A 17,594-nucleotide genomic window follows, 5' to 3' on the forward strand; every position below is an offset into this window, starting at 1 on the left:
AGTGTTTTGTCACAGAGCGCAACGATCATGTGGTGCGGAGTGTTCCTCGGTTTCTGGACACTCTGAAGCAGGTCTTTGTAGGACCTCAAGTCACCCATGATACAGCGCTCCAACTGCTGGCTTTGACTCAGGGTTCAACCATGGTCAGCCATTTTGCTGTTCACTTCCGGACATTAGCGTCTGAGTTGGAATGGCCAGATAAAACCCTCATTCCCGTATTTTGGAGGGGGCTGGCTGACCATGTGAAGGACGCTTTGGCTACTAGAGAGATTCCCGCCACACTGGAGGAGCTCATAGCTGTATCAACTCGCATAGACCTTCGTTTTCACGAGCGAAGGTTGGAGCGAGCCCAGTGTAGGCAGAGGTTTCGGCTGGCTACCACCTTCGCCAGACCTCTGGAATCTCCAGTCCAGGCGTCCGAATCACATGAGGCCATAGAGGTGACACGAGCGGGATCCAAGTCCCAGTCCGCTCGTGCACATAAGGTCTGTCATGTTTGCTGGCAGTCAGGACATCTTGCCTCCAAGTGTCCTCAGCGGTCGGGGAAACGTCAGCGTCTAGTGGCAGTTGGAGGAGGTACACTAGACACGGCGACGTTTGCCTCAAAGTTGTCCTTCAAGGGGACAATTACCTTAGGCCCATCCACTCTTATGGTAGAGCTATGCGTGGACTCTGGGGCGGAGGGAAATTTTATGTCATCCGCTTTCGCCCAGCGTCACGCAATACCCCTGGTTATGCTCGCCAAACCAGTAACCGTTCGAGTGGTAAATGGGTCGACACTACCCTCACAGATTACCCACCAAACCATTCCTATCACGCTTTATGTGTCTCCATCACATCAGGAGATTATCTCCCTATTAGTCATTCCTGAGGGAATTTATGAGGTCCTGTTGGGGATACCTTGGTTACGCTATCATTCTCCTCATATAGAGTGGTCCTCAGGGAGAATTTTGGGATGGAGTAAATCCTGCGAGGGTAGATGTCAGAGGGAGTGTGTTCAGGTTGCTACAACACAGGTACCCGCAGATCTATCCTCTCTCCCCAAACACTATTGGCCCTATGCAGACGTGTTCTCCAAAAGGGCTGCGGAGACCCTTCCGCCTCACCGCCCCTATGACTGTCCTATTGACCTCTTGCCTGGTGCTGAGCCTCCCCGGGGTCAAGTCTATCCATTATCGCTCCCGGAGACGGAGGCAACGTCTCAGTACATCCAAGAGAATCTGGCAAGAGGATTCATTAGGAAGTCAGTGTCACCAGCAGGGGCTGGGTTCTTCTTCGTACAGAAGAAGACTGGAGACTTACGTCCATGCATAGACTACAGGGGTCTTAACGCCATCACCGTTAAGAACAAGTACCCATTACCCCTGATATCTGAGCTTTTTGATAGGCTACGGGGAGCAAGGGTATTTACAAAATTAGATCTGCGGGGTGCCTACAACCTGATTCGCATCCGTGAGGGGGACGAATGGAAGACGGCTTTTAACACCAGGGACGGGCATTATGAATATCTGGTGATGCCCTTCGGGCTCTGTAATGCCCCAGCCGTTTTCCAAGACTTTGTGAACGATATTTTCCGGGATATGCTCACCACCTCGGTAGTAGTCTATCTGGATGATATTCTCATCTACTCTCCAGATATTGACTCCCATTGGAGAGATGTTCGCAAAGTCTTCGACCTCTTACTGGCAAACTCCTTCTACGCCAAGTTGGAGAAGTGTGTGTTTGAGCAGGAGTCCTTGCCTTTCCTTGGTTATATCATCTCTGCCCAGGGTTTGGCTATGGATCCTGCCAAGCTACAGGCTGTGATGGACTGGCAGGAACCCCATTCTCTTAAAGCGGTGCAGCGCTTTATGGGGTTCATTAATTACTATCGCCAGTTCATTCCACACTTCTCAACTTTGGTAGCTCCCTTGGTTGCCCTCACCAAGAAGGGAGCAAATCCCAAGTTGTGGTCAGAGGAGGTCTCCAAGGCCTTTATCTCGATTAAGTCACACTTCGCTAGCGCTCCCATCCTATATCACCCCGATGTAGATAAGCCATTTGTCATGGAGGTGGATGCCTCATCCGTTGGTGCTGGATCAGTCCTTTTCCAAAAGGATGCTCAAGGTCGGAAGCATCCTTGCTTCTTCTTCTCCAAGACCTTCACATCAGCGGAGAGGAATTATTCCATCGGGGACAGGGAGTTGCTAGCCATGAAGTTGGCTTTTTCAGAGTGGAGACACCTCTTGGAGGGAGCTCGCTTTCCCTTCCAAGTGTTCGCTGACCACAAGAACTTGGTATATATTCAGACGGCCCAGCAGCTGAATTCTCGCCAGGCTAGATGGTCCCTGTTCTTCTCCCGGTTCCATTTTACACTCCATTTTCTCTCTGGGGAGAAGAACATTCGTGCCAACGCTCTCTCCCGCTCCGTAGTGTCATCTGAGGAGGAGGAGGAGGAGCCCTGGCTTATTGTCCCTCCTGAGAGCCTGAGAACTGTGGCTCCGGTTTCGCTAGAGTCCGTGCCCCCGGGCAAGACTTTCGTACCAGCGAATTTGCGACCGGAGGTTCTCTCTTGGGCTCACTCGTCCAGAGTGGGTGGACATTTTGGGACCAAGAGGACATCTGAGCTTTTGGCGAGGACGTACTGGTGGCCGCATATGGCTCGTGACGTCGGCGACAACGGCCTGCTGGGTTACTTTACCTCATGCCGGTGGCAGACAGGCCCTGGGAGATGGTCGGGATGGACTTCGTGGTGGGCTTACCCAAGTCTCGTAGCTGCACCATTATCTGGGTAGTCACTGATCATTTTTCCAAGATGGTGCATTTGGTGCCGCTTCCACGGTTACCTTCTGCACGGGCCTTGGCGGCATTATTTATTAAGCACATTTTCCGATTACATGGTATGCCTGATAAAATTGTAAGCGATAGGGGTCCCCAGTTCGCGTCTCGGTTTTGGAGAGAGCTCGGCCGTTTACTCAGCATAGAGTTGAACCTCTCCTCTGCATACCATCCCGAGACAAATGGGTTGGTGGAGAGAACCAACCAGACTCTGGTGACATATTTGCGACATTTTGTCTCTGGTAGGAAGGATGACTGGGCATCTTTGCTACCTTGGGCGGAATTTGCCTTGAACAACGCCGTAGCCGATTCCACTGGTCAGACTCCTTTTCTCCTGAATTACGGCCAGCATCCGCGTGTCCCTGTGCCCATGCCCATGTCATCCACCGATTCTAGGGTGGCAGACTGGGCGGTGGAGGCACGTGACATCTGGGACCGCACACAGGATGCCATCCGGGCCTCCAAGGAGAGAATGAGGGTTTCGGCTGATACACACCGGCGCCCTGCTCTGACCTTTGCTCCTGGCGACTTAGTGTGGCTCTCCGCCCGTAACATCAGGCTGCGAGCTGAGTCCACTAAGTTTGCGCCTCGCTACATTGGCCCGTTCAAGGTTGTGGAACAGGTCAACCCTGTGGTCTACCGTTTGGCTATTCCTCCACGCCTTGGTATCACAGATACTTTCCACGTTTCCCTCTTAAAGCCCGTTCATTTGTCCCGGTTTTCTGAGTCATCTGCCGGGATATTGGGTTCATCCACGGATGAGTTTGAGGTGAATGCTATCGTGGGGTGCAAGGTGGTACGTGGCAAGAAATTTTATCTGGTGGACTGGAAGGGCCACGGTCCAGAGGATAGAACCTGGGAGCCTGTGGAGAACATTCGGGCTCCGCTGCTCATTGCAGCTTTTGAGCGTAGCGAGGCTCAAGGAGGAGGGGGCCCTAGGAGGGGGGGTAATGTTAGGAGTCGAGTTTCCTCTGCTGCACAGGGGGAATCTCGATCCGTGTCTGCTGCGGTCTCCCATTCTGCATTGGCCGCAGTGCAGCCTGCTCAGCGGAGACGTCGCTCCCAGCGTCTCACTGGGACTGATGCTGTGCATAGGGTTACTGCTGCCTCTCCAGGCTCTGCTGTTGTACCCTGCACTGATCTGCGGCGAGCAGGCTTTTCTGGATCTAAGTCCTGCTTTGCACACACTGAGCATGCCCAGGGTAAGATCGCTCAGTGGAGATCTAGGGTCACATGCTCAGGTATTGCAGCGACTTCCATTGGTCCTTCTCACGGAAGGTCCTGCAGGTGCTAGGACTAAGTTCTGCTTTGCTCTGAGCATGCCCAGGGCAAGATCTCTCACTGGAGATCTGGCGTCACATGCTCAGGTACTGCAGCAATTCCATTGGTACTTCTTTGAAGGGTCCTGTACGTGCTGAAGCTATTTAAGGCTTGCATGGCCGCACGGCCATGCGCTAATATAAAATGTATTTTGGCTTATGCCAGTGGATACTATACCACTCAGCTCTATGTGGTGTGAAGCTGTTAGCTTTGGGACTGTACACTCAGGCAGGCAGCTAGCGTCAGTGGGGGCAATTAGCCTAGTTAGGGCATTAGTTCCGTGTACAGCGCGACTCACAGCCAGTGCAGGAAGCAGAGCGCCAAGGACAGACAGCGGAAGGTAAGTATGTAGTGTTTGTTTTTTTTACATTTACATTGGTAACCAGGGTAAATATCGGGTTACTAAGCGCGGCCCTGCGCTTAGTAACCCGATGTTTACCCTGGTTACCAGTGAAGACATCGCTGAATCGGCGTCACACACGCCGATTCAGCGATGTCTGCAGGGAGTCCAGCGACGAAATAAAGTGCTGGACTTTCTGCTCCGACCAACGACATCACAGCAGGATCCTGATCGCTGCTGCCTGTCAAACTGAACGATATCGCTAGCCAGGACGCTGCAACGTCACGGATCGCTAGCGATATCGTTCAGTGTGACGGTACCTTTACTCGGTGCATTCCGTTAGCCCTAACACGGGGTGTGTAAATTAACCTTTTGTTTGTTTGCAGGATTGAAAGAAGAATCTTTGGCCATCTGATTACCATGTGTGCACTGTAAATAGTTTTTGGATTTTCAGAATTGAAACAGGAGTCCACCTACTTAAATTTAGATGTGACTTATTTTATGTTTTGAGTTTTTTCATGTTTTTATATATATATTGGGAATTCTGTGTATACTGTTTTTTGTTTTTTTTTAAAAAACGTATATGTTATTTTAAGTGAATGTTTGTTAAAATGTTTGTTTTTTGACTTGCATCTACACTTCACTACAGAATTAACATGCAATACAAATGTGTGATTTTCTTTGTTTCATATGTAAATGAGAAACTTTACTGGGTACTGTATAAATGCATTGCTGAAATCAGGGACACTGTGTGGATGTAATGTGCTTGTTATTGATGTAAATAATTAATTTGTTAGAATTGGGTTAAAAGCATATTTGTTTGCCTTATGTTTCTAATGAAAAATGTGGAAACCTTTAACCCCTTCATGACCCAGCCTATTTTGACCTTAAAGACCTTGCCGTTTTTTGCAATTCTGACCAGTGTCCCTTTATGAGGTAATAACTCAGGAACGCTTCAACGTATCCTAGCGGTTCTGAGATTGTTTTTTCGTGACATATTGGGCTTCATGTTAGTGGTAAATTTAGGTCAATAAATTCTGCGTTTATTTGTGATAAAAACGGAAATTTGGCGAAAATTTTGAAAATTTCGCAATTTTCACATTTTCAATTTTTATTCTGTTAAACCAGAGAGTTATGTGACACAAAATAGTTAATAAATAACATTTCCCATATGTATACTTTACATCAGCACAATTTTGGAAACAACATTTTTTTTGCTAGGAAGTTATAAGGGTTAAAATTTGACCAGCGATTTCTCATTTTTACAACGAAATTTACAAAACCATTTTTTTTAGGGACCACCTCACATTTGAAGTCAGTTTGAGGGGTCTATATGGCTGAAAATACCCAAAAGTGACACCATTCTAAAAAATGCACCCCTCAAGGTACTCAAAACCACATTCAAGAAGTTTATTAACCCTTCAGGTACTTCACAGCAGCAGAAGCAACATGGAAGGAAAAAATGAACATTTAACTTTTTAGTCACAAAAATTATCTTTTAGCAACAATTTTTTTATTTTGCCAATGGTAAAAGGAGAAACTGAACCACGAAAGTTGTTGTCCAATTTGTCCTGAGTACGCTGATACCTCATATGTGGGGGTAAACCACTGTTTGGGCACACGGCAGGGCTTGGAAGGGAAGGAGCGCCATTTGACTTTTTGAATGAAAAATTGGCTCCACTCTTTAGCGGACACCATGTCACGTTTGGAGAGCCCCCGCGTGCCTAAAAATTGGAGCTCCCCACAAGTGACCCCATTTTGGAAACTAGACGCCCCAAGGAACTTATCTAGATGCATAGTGAGCACTTTGAACCCCCAGGTGCTTCACAAATTGATCCGTAAAAATGAAAAAGTACTTTTTTTTTTTTCACAAAAAAATTCTTTTAGCCTCAATTTTTTCATTTTCACATGGGCAACAGGATAAAATGGATCGTAAAATTTGTTGGGCAATTTCTCCTGAGTACACCAATACCTCACATGTGGGGGTAAACCACTGTTTGGGCACATGGTAAAGCTCGGAAGGGAAGGAGCGCCATTTGACTTTTTGAATGAAAAATTATCTCCATCGTTAGCGGACACCATGTCGCGTTTGGAGAGCCCCTGTGTGCCTAAACTTTGGCGCTCTCCCACAAGTGACCCCATTTTGGAAACTAGACCCCCCAAGGAACTTATCTAGATGCCTAGTGAGCACTTTAAACCCTCAGGTGCTTCACAAATTGATCTGTAAAAATGAAAAAGTACTTTTTTTTTTCACAAAAAAATTCTTTTCGCCTCAATTTTTTCATTTTCACATGGGCAATAGGATAAAATGGATCATAAAATTTGTTGGGCAATTTCTCCCGAGTACGCCGATACCTCATATGTGGGTGTAAACCACTGTTTGGGCACACAGCAGGGCTCGGAAGGGAAGGCGCGCCATTTGACTTTTTGAATGGAAAATTAGCTCCAATTGTTAGCGGACACCATGTCGCGTTTGGAGAGCCCCTGTGTGCCTAAACATTGGAGCTCCCCCACAAGTGACCCCATTTTGGAAACTAGACCCACCAAGGAACTTATCTAGATGCATATTGAGCACTTTAAACCCCCAGGTGCTTCACAGAAGTTTATAACGCAGAGCCATGAAAATAAAAAATAATTTTTCTTTCCTCAAAAATGATTTTTTAGCCTGGAATTTCCTATTTTGCCAAGGGTAATAGGAGAAATTGGACCCCAAATGTTGTTGTCCAGTTTGTCCTGAGTACGCTGATACCCCATATGTGGGGGTAAACCACTGTTTGGGCGCACGGCAGGGCTCGGAAGGGAAGGCACGCCATTTGGCTTTTTAAATGGAAAATTAGCTCCAATCATTAGCGGACACCATGTCACGTTTGGAGAGCCCCTGTGTGCCTAAACATTGGAGATCCCCCACAAATGACCCCATTTTGGAAACTAGACCCCCAAAGGAACTAATCTAGATGTGTGGTGAGCACTTTGAATCCCCAAGTGCTTCACAGAAGTTTATAATGCAGAGCCGTGAAAATAATAAATACGTTTTCTTTCCTCAAAAATTATTATTTAGCCCAGAATTTTTTAATTTTCCCAAGGGTAACAGGAGAAATTTGACCGCAATATTTGTTGTCCAGTTTCTCCTGAGTACGGTGATACCCCATATGTGGGGGTAAACTACTGTTTGGGCACATGCCGGGGCTCGGAATTGAAGTAGTGACGTTTTGAAATGCAGACTTTGATGGAATGCACTGCGGGCGTCACGTTGCGTTTGCAGAGCCCCTGATGTGGCTAAACAGTAGAAACCCCCCACAAGTGACCCCATTTTGTAAACTAGACCCCGAAAGGAACTTATCTAGATGTGTGGTGAGCACTTTGAACCCCCAAGTGCTTCATAGAAGTTTATAATGCAGAGCCGTGAAAATAATAAATACGTTTTCTTTCCTCAAAAACAATTATTTAGCCCAGAATTTTTGATTTTCCCAAGGGTTACAGGAGAAATTGGACCCCAAAAATTGTTGTCCAGTTTCTTCTGAGTACACTGATACCCCATGTGTGGGGGTAAACCACTGTTTGGGCACACGTCGGGGCTCAGAAGGGAAGTAGTGACTTTTGAAATGCAGACTTTGATGGAATGGTCTGCGGGCATCACGTTACGTTTGCAGAGCCCCTGGTGTGCCTAAACAGTAGAAACCCCCCCAAAAGTGACCCCATTTTAGAAACTAGACCCCCCAAGGAACTTATCTAGATATGTGGTGAGCACTTTGAACCCCCAAGTGCTTCACAGACGTTTACAACGCAGAGCCGTGAAAATAAAAAATCATTTTTCTTTCCTCAAAAATGATGTTTTAGCAAGCATTTTTTTATTTTCACAAGGGTAACAGGAGAATTTGGACCCCAGTAATTGTTGCGCAGTTTATCCTGAGTATGCTGGTACCCCATATGTGGGGGTAAACCACTGTTTGGGCACACGTCGGGGCTCGGAATTGAGGGAGCACCATTTGACTTTTTGAATACAAGATTGGCTGGAATCAATGGTGGCGCCATGTTGCGTTTGGAGACCCCTGATGTGCCTAAACAGTGGTAACCCCTCAATTCTACCTCCAACACTAACCCCCCCACACCCCTAACCCTAATCCCAACTGTAGCCACAACCCTAACCCCAACACACCCCTAACCACAACCCTAACCCCAACACACCCCTAACCCTAACCACAACCCTAATTCCAACCCTAACCCTAAGGCTATGTGCCCACGTTGCGGATTCGTGTGAGATTTTTCAGCATCATTTTTGAAAAATCCGCGGGTAAAAGGCACTACGTTTTACCTGCGGATTTTCCGCGGATTTCCAGTGTTTTTTGTGCGGATTTCACCTGCGGATTCCTATCGAGGAACAGGTGTAAAACGCTGCGGAATCCGCACAAAGAATTGACATGCTGCGGAAAATACAACGCAGCGTTTCCGCGCGGTATTTTCCGCACCATGGGCACAGCGGATTTGGTTTTCCATAGGTTTACATGGAACTGTAAACCTGATGGAACACTGCTGCGAATCCGCAGCGGCCAATCCGCTGCGGATCCGCAGCCAAATTCGCACCGTGTGCACATAGCCTAATTCTAAAGGTATGTGCACACGCTGCGGAAAACGATGCGGATCCGCAGCAGTTTCCCATGAGTTTACAGTTCAATGTAAACCTATGGGAAACAAAAATCGCTGTACACATGCTGCAGAAAAACTGCACGGAAACGCAGCGGTTTACATTCCGCAGCATGTCACTTCTTTCTGCGGATTCCGCGGCAGTTTTACAACTGCTCCAATAGAAAATCGCAGTTGTAAAACCGCAGTGAAATGCGCAGAAAAAACGCGGTAAATCTGCCATAAATCCGCAGCGGTTTAGCACTGCGGATTTATCAAATCCGCAGCGGAAAAATCCGCAGAGGACCAGAATACGTGTGCACATACCGAAACCCTAACCCTAGCCCTAACCCTAGCCCTAACCCTAGCCCTAACCCTAGCCCTAACCCTATTCTAACATTAGTGGAAAAAAAAAATTCTTTATTTTTTGATTGTCCCTACCTATGGGGGTGGCAAAGGGGGGGGGGGTCATTTATTAATTTTTTTATTTTGATAACCGTGATAGATTATATCTCAGTGATCAAAATGCACTTTAGAACGAATCTGCCGGCCGGCAGATTCGGCGGGCGCACTGCGCATGCGTCCGCCATTTTGGAAGATGGCGGCGCCCAGTGAGAAGACGGACGGACCCCGGCAGGATCGGTAAGTATGATGGGGTGGGGGGGAGCACGGGGGGGGGGGGGGAATCGGAGCATGGGGGGTGGAACGGAGCACGGGGGGGTTGAACGGAGCACGGGGGGGTGGAACGGAGCACGGGGGGGTGGATCGGACTGCAGGGGGGGTGATTGGAGCACGGGGGGGTGATTGGAGCACGGGGGTGAGCGGACAAGAGCACGGGGGGAGCGGAGGACAGGACGGAGGGGAGCCGGAGCAGTGTACTGGACAGATCGGTGGCTTGGGGGGGTGATCGGTGGGGTGGGGTGGGGGCACATTAGTGTTTCCAGCCATGGCCGATGATATTGCAGCATCGGCCATGGCTGGATTGTAATATTTCACCAGTTTTAATAGGTGAAATATTACAAATCGCTCTGATTGGCAGTTTCACTTTCAACAGCCAATCAGACCGATCGTAGCCACGGGGGGGTGAAGCCACCCCCCCTGGGCTAAACTACCACTCCCCCTGTCCCTGCAGATCGGGTGAAATGGGAGTTAACCCTTTCACCCGATCTGCAGGGACGCGATCTTTCCATGACGCCACATAGGCGTCATGGGTCGGATTGGCACCGACTTTCATGACGCCTACGTGGCGTCAAAGGTCGGGAAGGGGTTAATGACTGATTTTGATTATTAACATAATTTTGTAATTTTTCACTGACATTATACTAGAAATGATCATTATTATGCAAATTAGTTTGATATTAACTTGATGCATTTAATAAATGTGTTTGATATTTTGGAGTTACGATATATTTCAATGTGTAAGTCATGAGATATATATATATATATATATATATATATATATATATATATATATATATATATATATATATATATATATAATACACGTTTTATTGAGTATATAGTTAGTATTTAGTATTAGGCCAGGTATTTTTGTTTTAATCATGTGATGAAGGGGTGGACGAATAAGCCACCAGGACCAGAACCTTTGGACTGAGTTATCATGGACCAAGTTAATACATCTTGGACTGTTGCTTTGGACTGAACTTTTTCAAGTGTGACTTTGAATTTCTTTCTAATAGTGCAAATTTCCAATTGACTGCTGAGACTGAGCCCAGATGCTGCTAAGCCGTGACCAGGGTGAACCTCAGAACCGCCAGCTGATGACAAGCAAGGGGAGAAATAATCCTATAAGCCTGAATGTAAATGGCGTATAAAGTGAGGCCCTGACCAGCTGCAGCAATAGAAAATGAAGGGACTCAGCCATGGACACCTGCACCCCCCTCACCTGTTGCTTTGAAGAGACGAGGGGTTAATGTCATAAGGGCGGGGACAGATTATGTTTGAGTCTGTCCTTTGGCCAACCAGGGAAAAGCAGTGAAGTCATCTTGGCCTTTAGGCAAGAGGATGAGGGCACAATAATCCCAGTGTTTTCCCTGCAACATAGACCAATCTAGATTTATGGTCTAAAGAAGAAAAGAAGATTTCTGCAAAGACATTTCATTTTCCAGTATCTTTGGTCCATTGTTTTGTTTTTGATTTTTATGTCCATTGTTTTTGCTACCAACGTAGTTTTCTATTGGTAGCAAACAAATAAATATATAGGGAACAATGTATAATGGTTTATGAAGAATTTGAATAGTTTAGTGGTAGGATAATTAATTATAGTGATTGAAATCAGGGGTGGAATGTTTAGTATGATATATATCATACTAAACAAACACTCAAACTATGGTGATGCAAAAACTAGTTTTTTGCAAAAAGGAAGCCTCTTTTAGTGTGTGACAGCAGCCAAATATAAAAACCGATATACATCCAGTATCACTGTAACCGCGCCAACCCAAAGAATAAAGTCGTCTAATCACTTATATTGCATTAGAAATGGGGTAAAAAAAATTAATAAAACCAATTCTTCACCTACTATTGATTTGTCCATTCTGCCTTCCAAAAATCTCAGTAAGACTTGGCGCACATTTATCCTGCGCTCTACACTGAGCGCTTACAACAGGGTTTCTATGTAAATCTCTGAAATATGTGATTCAGATGGAACCCCGGTGGAAGCTTCCCTATAATAAGGCAGATAGAGGCACTGTGGACTCCGTCTGGTGACCTGTGATCCAGCGGTGTCCGTATTTTTAGGCGTGTATAAAAGCACGGTCAACTACAGTTTTGTGCACTTCTGAAAAGAAGAACACCGCTGAACAGACGCCATACAAAATCCAGAATAATTCTGCTACCTCATTGTAGTGAAAGGATCCCTCGGGGGTTTCATCTGAACCACGTCACTCATAGATTTATATGGAAACCCCAAAATAAGTATTCAGCATTGAGCATCAGATAAATATGATCCAAAATGTTATGTAAAATGTTCCCAATAAAAGCTTCAACGCAATCCACGAAAAAATCAAGTCCCCACTCAGGTCTATCATCTGTTAATGGAAATAGAGGGGGCATCCATGTAAACCGATGGTACAAAGGCTCTGGAAAAGCTAAATGGCTCCTCATCCCTCATGGTAGACTGGCTCACTCCGCTGCACTTAGAGGTAGACACAGGAACATTGTCTCTTTAAATCTTCCAATGGTTTATTAAATACACTGCATAAACCAGTGCAGCGTTAGCAAAAACAAACAAAGCCTTTCTGGTGTAAAGGAAAAACAAAAACACAATGCATGGCACAGTCCGTGTTGTTGCTGGAGATCTGTTGGCTCAGGGAACAATATAGTAGAGTAAATAAAGAGCTAGCACTCGACTGTAGATGGGATATGGACGGTGCAAGTGAACGGAGTCAGATGACCCCCAATACTTGAAGAGAAAGAATCACTGCACACGTCAGAACAAGTCAATTTTGCTGAAGTGAAGGTTTTTTTATTCAAGGTGCAAGCAAAGAAGTTCGAGGACGTAACAAGGCAAACAGTTCAAATTCTAACGTTTCGGCCACGCAGTGGCCTTGGTCACAGAGTAGTGCTGAAAAAACGAAAAAGAACGTATAAATAGACAATATATACAGTAATGGACAAAAAAATATATACATAATATTTACAACTAAATAGTGGCTCCGTGTGGAACAACAAACCCCATCTAGAGCCATAGAGCAAATGGAACACATGTCGGTAGAACATTTCTAGTAGGCAGGAAAAGGTTGTCACCAACCTGCAGACGACATAACGTATGAGGCCATAAAAACAAAGAAAAGGGTCTTATAGGAGTAGGTACAGACGTAGATCCAATACAAGAAAGGTATGGATCCAATATACCAGCAGGATGACAGGATGAAAACACATACCCTCGGTGGTAGTCCAAATCGTATCATATGGTCAAAACAGTATTCAAAGACGGGTACGGCCCCGTGATACCCTAGTAAGGCAATAGGAAAGCAAGAAAAAGGGTATTGGTATATGGATGAGATATGTGAAAGAGGTCACACACGGGTGTATACACTGACTTGTGAATGATGAAAGCTGAAGTAGCATATGTGGTTGGACCCTCAGGAGAAGTGTTTCAGGGATAGATACAAATGGGAAAGGTATTTTACCAAATGGACGTCAGCCGGCACTAATGCTAAAGTCATGTGCAGTAGAAGTACTAATGAGGGCTTCAGCTGAAACAAAGAACACGTACATGTATCCATGTATATATATATATATATATATATATATATATATATATATATATATATATTAGTCACCTAATGTGATGGGTAATATAGTAGCAGCAGAATCACAGTATGTGCTTAAAATTAGAAAATTAACTACCAAAGGTCCAAATGGACTGTGGAAGGCAGGAGCAAGCAGCCTAAATATGCCCGTGGCGCGGGCCCTCTCTGCTTGTTCCGGCACTCCTGCGCTTTGATCGCTCTGCGCAGGCGCCGGTCTGTTCCCCACACTTCCGGCCGGGTCGCTTTATAACAGCGTCGGCCGGCTTCATGTCACATCCGCCTCCTCCGCCAGGACACTGCCGTGTCGGCGCTTCTCCCTGGACATCTTATGCGGACGCTGTGACCATTGCACCACCGATGGATGTGAGACCTCAGACCTTAGATAAGTGCCCTTCATGCAGTTGTACCGCTCCTTACTTATTATACATCTCTCTCTAGATGCTATTCAGGTGAACCCACGCCGCACTAATATTTAACTTAGGGCTAACGCCTGGATACAACTTCTTCTGCTCTTGCCTTACAACCTTTGCTGTATAAAGGATCCGAGGTAGGCGTATTCTCTATGGGCTTACAAATACTATTGTGGTTATACCACATATTTTAATTTAACCCCCGATACTGGGTTACCACTATACAACCTATGATGTGCATCTCTCTACAGAATTGGACGGGCTTTCCCACACGGGCATATTTAGGCTGCTTTCTCCTGCCTTCCACAGTCCATTTGGACCTTTGGTAGTTAATTTTCTAATTTTAAGCACATACTGTGATTCTGCTGCTACTATATTATCCATCACATTAGGTGACTAATATATATATATATATATATATATATATATATATATATATATATATATATATATATATATAGATACATGTACGTGTTCTTTGTTTCAGCTGAAGCCCTCATTAGTACTTCTACTGCACATGACTTTAGCATTAGTGCCGGCTGACGTCCATTTGGTAAAATACCTTTCCCATTTGTATCTATCCCTGAAACACTTCTCCTGAGGGTCCAACCACATATGCTACTTCAGCTTTCATCATTCACAAGTCAGTGTATACACCCGTGTGTGACCTCTTTCACATATCTCATCCATATACCAATACCCTTTTTCTTGCTTTCCTATTGCCTTACTAGGGTATCACGGGGCCGTACCCGTCTTTGAATACTGTTTTGACCATATGATACGATTTGGACTGGTATACCTGCTGGTATATTGGATCCATACCTTTCTTGTATTGGATCTACGTCTGTACCTACTCCTATAAGACCCTTTTCTTTGTTTTTATGGCCTCATACGTTATGTCGTCTGCAGGTTGGTGACAACCTTTTCCTGCCTACTAGAAATGTTCTACCGACATGTGTTTCATTTGCTCTATGGCTCTAGATGTGGTTTGTTGTTCCACACTGAGCCACTATTTAGTTGTAAATATTATGTATATATTTTTTTGTCCATTACTGTATATATTGTCTATTTATACGTTCTTTTTCGTTTTTTCAGCACTACTCTGTGACCAAGGCCACTGCGTGGCCGAAACGTTAGAATTTGAACTGTTTGCCTTGTTACGTCCTCGAAGGCTCAGGGAACAAAACATAAAAAAAAAGGTTCAACTTTCCTTATACTAAAACACAGCTCTGGAGCTCCCAACTTCAGACAAGTCCAACAATGAATCAGCCAGAAGGCTGTGTCTTTATTCCCTGGACTCCACCCTGGGGGTGGAGATATACTGAACAGCCTCCCACCCACTCTACAAAGGTTTAATCTACCTAGCCATAAACATGGCAGATTTCAGCACTTAGTGTGCAGGAGCATTTTTCTAGGTTCATATCACTGAAGCCAACAACTTTAGTGATACATATCTCTCCTCGAGTATTTTGCCAGTGACTTTGCCACCCCCCAAAAGAACTTCAGCAAATTCTGCGTTCACATATCCAAATGCCCCCCTCCCTTCTGAGCTCCATAGTGTGCCTAAACAATATTTAGCATCAACATGTTAGCCAGGGGTATACATTTCTAAAATGGGGTCACTTGAGGGGGGATTCTGCTCTTCTAGAACTTAGGGGCTCTGTATATGGAGTCTGCAAAATATTCTAGGAAATTCTGCATTCCAGAAGGCAAATGACGCTCTGTCTCTCAATGCAAAGAAATATCGTACAGGCACATATGGGGTATTTCTACAGTCAGCAGAAATTGTGGGACACATTTTGGTATATTTTCCCTTGTGAAAATGTAAAATCTGAGGCTAAAACAAAATGTGTGGTAAAAATGTAATTTATTGTTCACTGCCCAATGGTCTGAAATTCTTTTGACAGAGCCGTGTTGTTAATATGATCCCTGCACCCCTAGATAAATTCATTGAAAGATGTAGTTTGTAAAATAAGGTCACTTATGGGGGGTTTTGCTTTTCGGGCACCTCACAGGCTTTCCCATTGGATAATGGCAGCCGCAAACTATAACAGTAAAATCTGAACTATAATATTGCGCTCCTTCCATTCTGAGTTTTGCACTGTGCCTTAAAAGTAGTTCCCAATTACATGTTGGATATTAGCACAATCAGAAGAAATTGCACAACAAAATGTGAAGTCCAATTTTTCATAATAGCACTTATAAAAATTAAAAATTTGAGGATAAAACATTTTAGAGGTAGAAATTTAGTTATTCTATCTTCACTACCCAATGGTATAAAATTCTGTGAGACACTTGTTGTATTAGCATGCTCTGTGCACCCCTAGATTAATTTATTGAGAGGTGTAGTTTGTAAAATGATGTCACTTATGGGGGGGGGGGGGGGTGTTTCTGCTCCTCTGGCATCTCAGGGGCTCTGCCAATGTGACATGGCACACTCAAACCATTCCAGCAAAATATGCTTTGAACTGCACCTGAAAAGTATTTTTTGACCATATATGGGATATAGGCGTACTCAGGCGAAATTGCACAACAAATTTGGAGGACTATTTTTTCTGTTACCCTTGTGAAAATAAAAAAATGGGGGCTAAAAACATTTTTGTGGAAAAAATTTGCCTTTTTTATTTTCACGCCTCTATGTTATAAACTTCTGTGAAGCCCCTGGAGGTTCAATGTGCTCGCCACATATCTAGATGCATTCTTTGAAGGGTCTAGTTTCCAAAATGGGGGCACTTGTGGGGGGATTCCACTGTTTAAGCACATCAAGGTCTCTCCAAACGTGACATGGCATCAGCTCTCAATTTCAGCCATTTTTTAGTTCAAAAAGTCAAATGGTGCTCCTTCCCTTCCAAGCACTGCCATGCACCCAAACAGTAGTTCCCCCCCATTTAGGGTATATGCATACTCAGTAGAAAATGCTCAAAAATTTTTAAGGGAGAATTTCTCCTGTTACCCTTGCGAGAAGAAAAACTTTTGGGTGAAACTTACATTTTTGAGGAAAAAAGGAAAATGTTCCTTTTTCTTCCACATTGCATTAATTACTGTGAAGCACCTTAACGGTTAATAACCCCTCCGCTTTCACTTACAGGCCCATCATAATATTTTTCTTCAAGTGATTTTCTTATTTGTCAGCACATTCTACGTACGCTGTCATTTTACAGATCGGGACAGGTAAGAGTCAGCATCTTCTAATGCCAAGGGGTAGGTGGATCCTCTTAAGTTCTATAGAAAAGGACTAATTTGGGTGAAGGAGAATGTTGTGGTCTAGAGGAAAAATGGCAATCACACTAATGATACGGCTGGACTGCACGACCGATAAAGCAGAGCCAGAGATTGAGAAGAATTGAGACTTCTCTGCACTTAGTGGTTACTACTCACCTGGGTAGTCATGTGTAGAAATCTCCTCTTTACACCACTCATCAAACCTCACATATTTCTCTGTAGTATTAATATGGGTGAGATCTTCACCCTGAAACAAATATTGTAAAAGTTTCAGACAGATGGAGAACTCGCATCTATGATCAGGTCTAATCCTGCCATCTCCATCGTTCTCATTACACAAGTATAAAACATATAATACTGGCGGATAAAACAAGACTGAGCACAAGACCTTCACAGCCGTCTACACAACATAAGGGAAGTCTCATGACACCTTCTCTCCATCTACCTGATAATTCTGAGGAACATTGGGATCTTCTTGTTTACAGTCCGGTGGAAGAAGAGGACGGGGACATCTCTCTGGTGTTGTCCTATTACTGGATAGATCTGGAGGAAACACGGGGACTGAATTCATTCTTTATATACATATAGTTA

The 17,594-nt window shown here is 44.8% G+C and overlaps 1 protein-coding gene across 1 annotated transcript in view; it reads right to left on the minus strand.

The window, feature by feature from the left end:
- Window positions 1-17,594, minus strand: part of LOC138663678 (gastrula zinc finger protein XlCGF26.1-like) — a 58,500-nt gene that overhangs the window by 13,470 nt on the left and 27,436 nt on the right. Inside the window, exons 5-6 of the mRNA XM_069749972.1 lie at window positions 17,449-17,546; window positions 17,160-17,250 (exon numbers count right to left, since the gene is read on the minus strand). Coding sequence (XP_069606073.1) covers window positions 17,160-17,250; window positions 17,449-17,546 — 189 coding nt within the window. The remainder of the gene's footprint in view (window positions 1-17,159; window positions 17,251-17,448; window positions 17,547-17,594) is intronic.

Source organism: Ranitomeya imitator, chromosome 2 (assembly GCF_032444005.1).
Source record: "Ranitomeya imitator isolate aRanImi1 chromosome 2, aRanImi1.pri, whole genome shotgun sequence".
Classification (NCBI taxonomy): domain Eukaryota; kingdom Metazoa; phylum Chordata; class Amphibia; order Anura; family Dendrobatidae; genus Ranitomeya; species Ranitomeya imitator.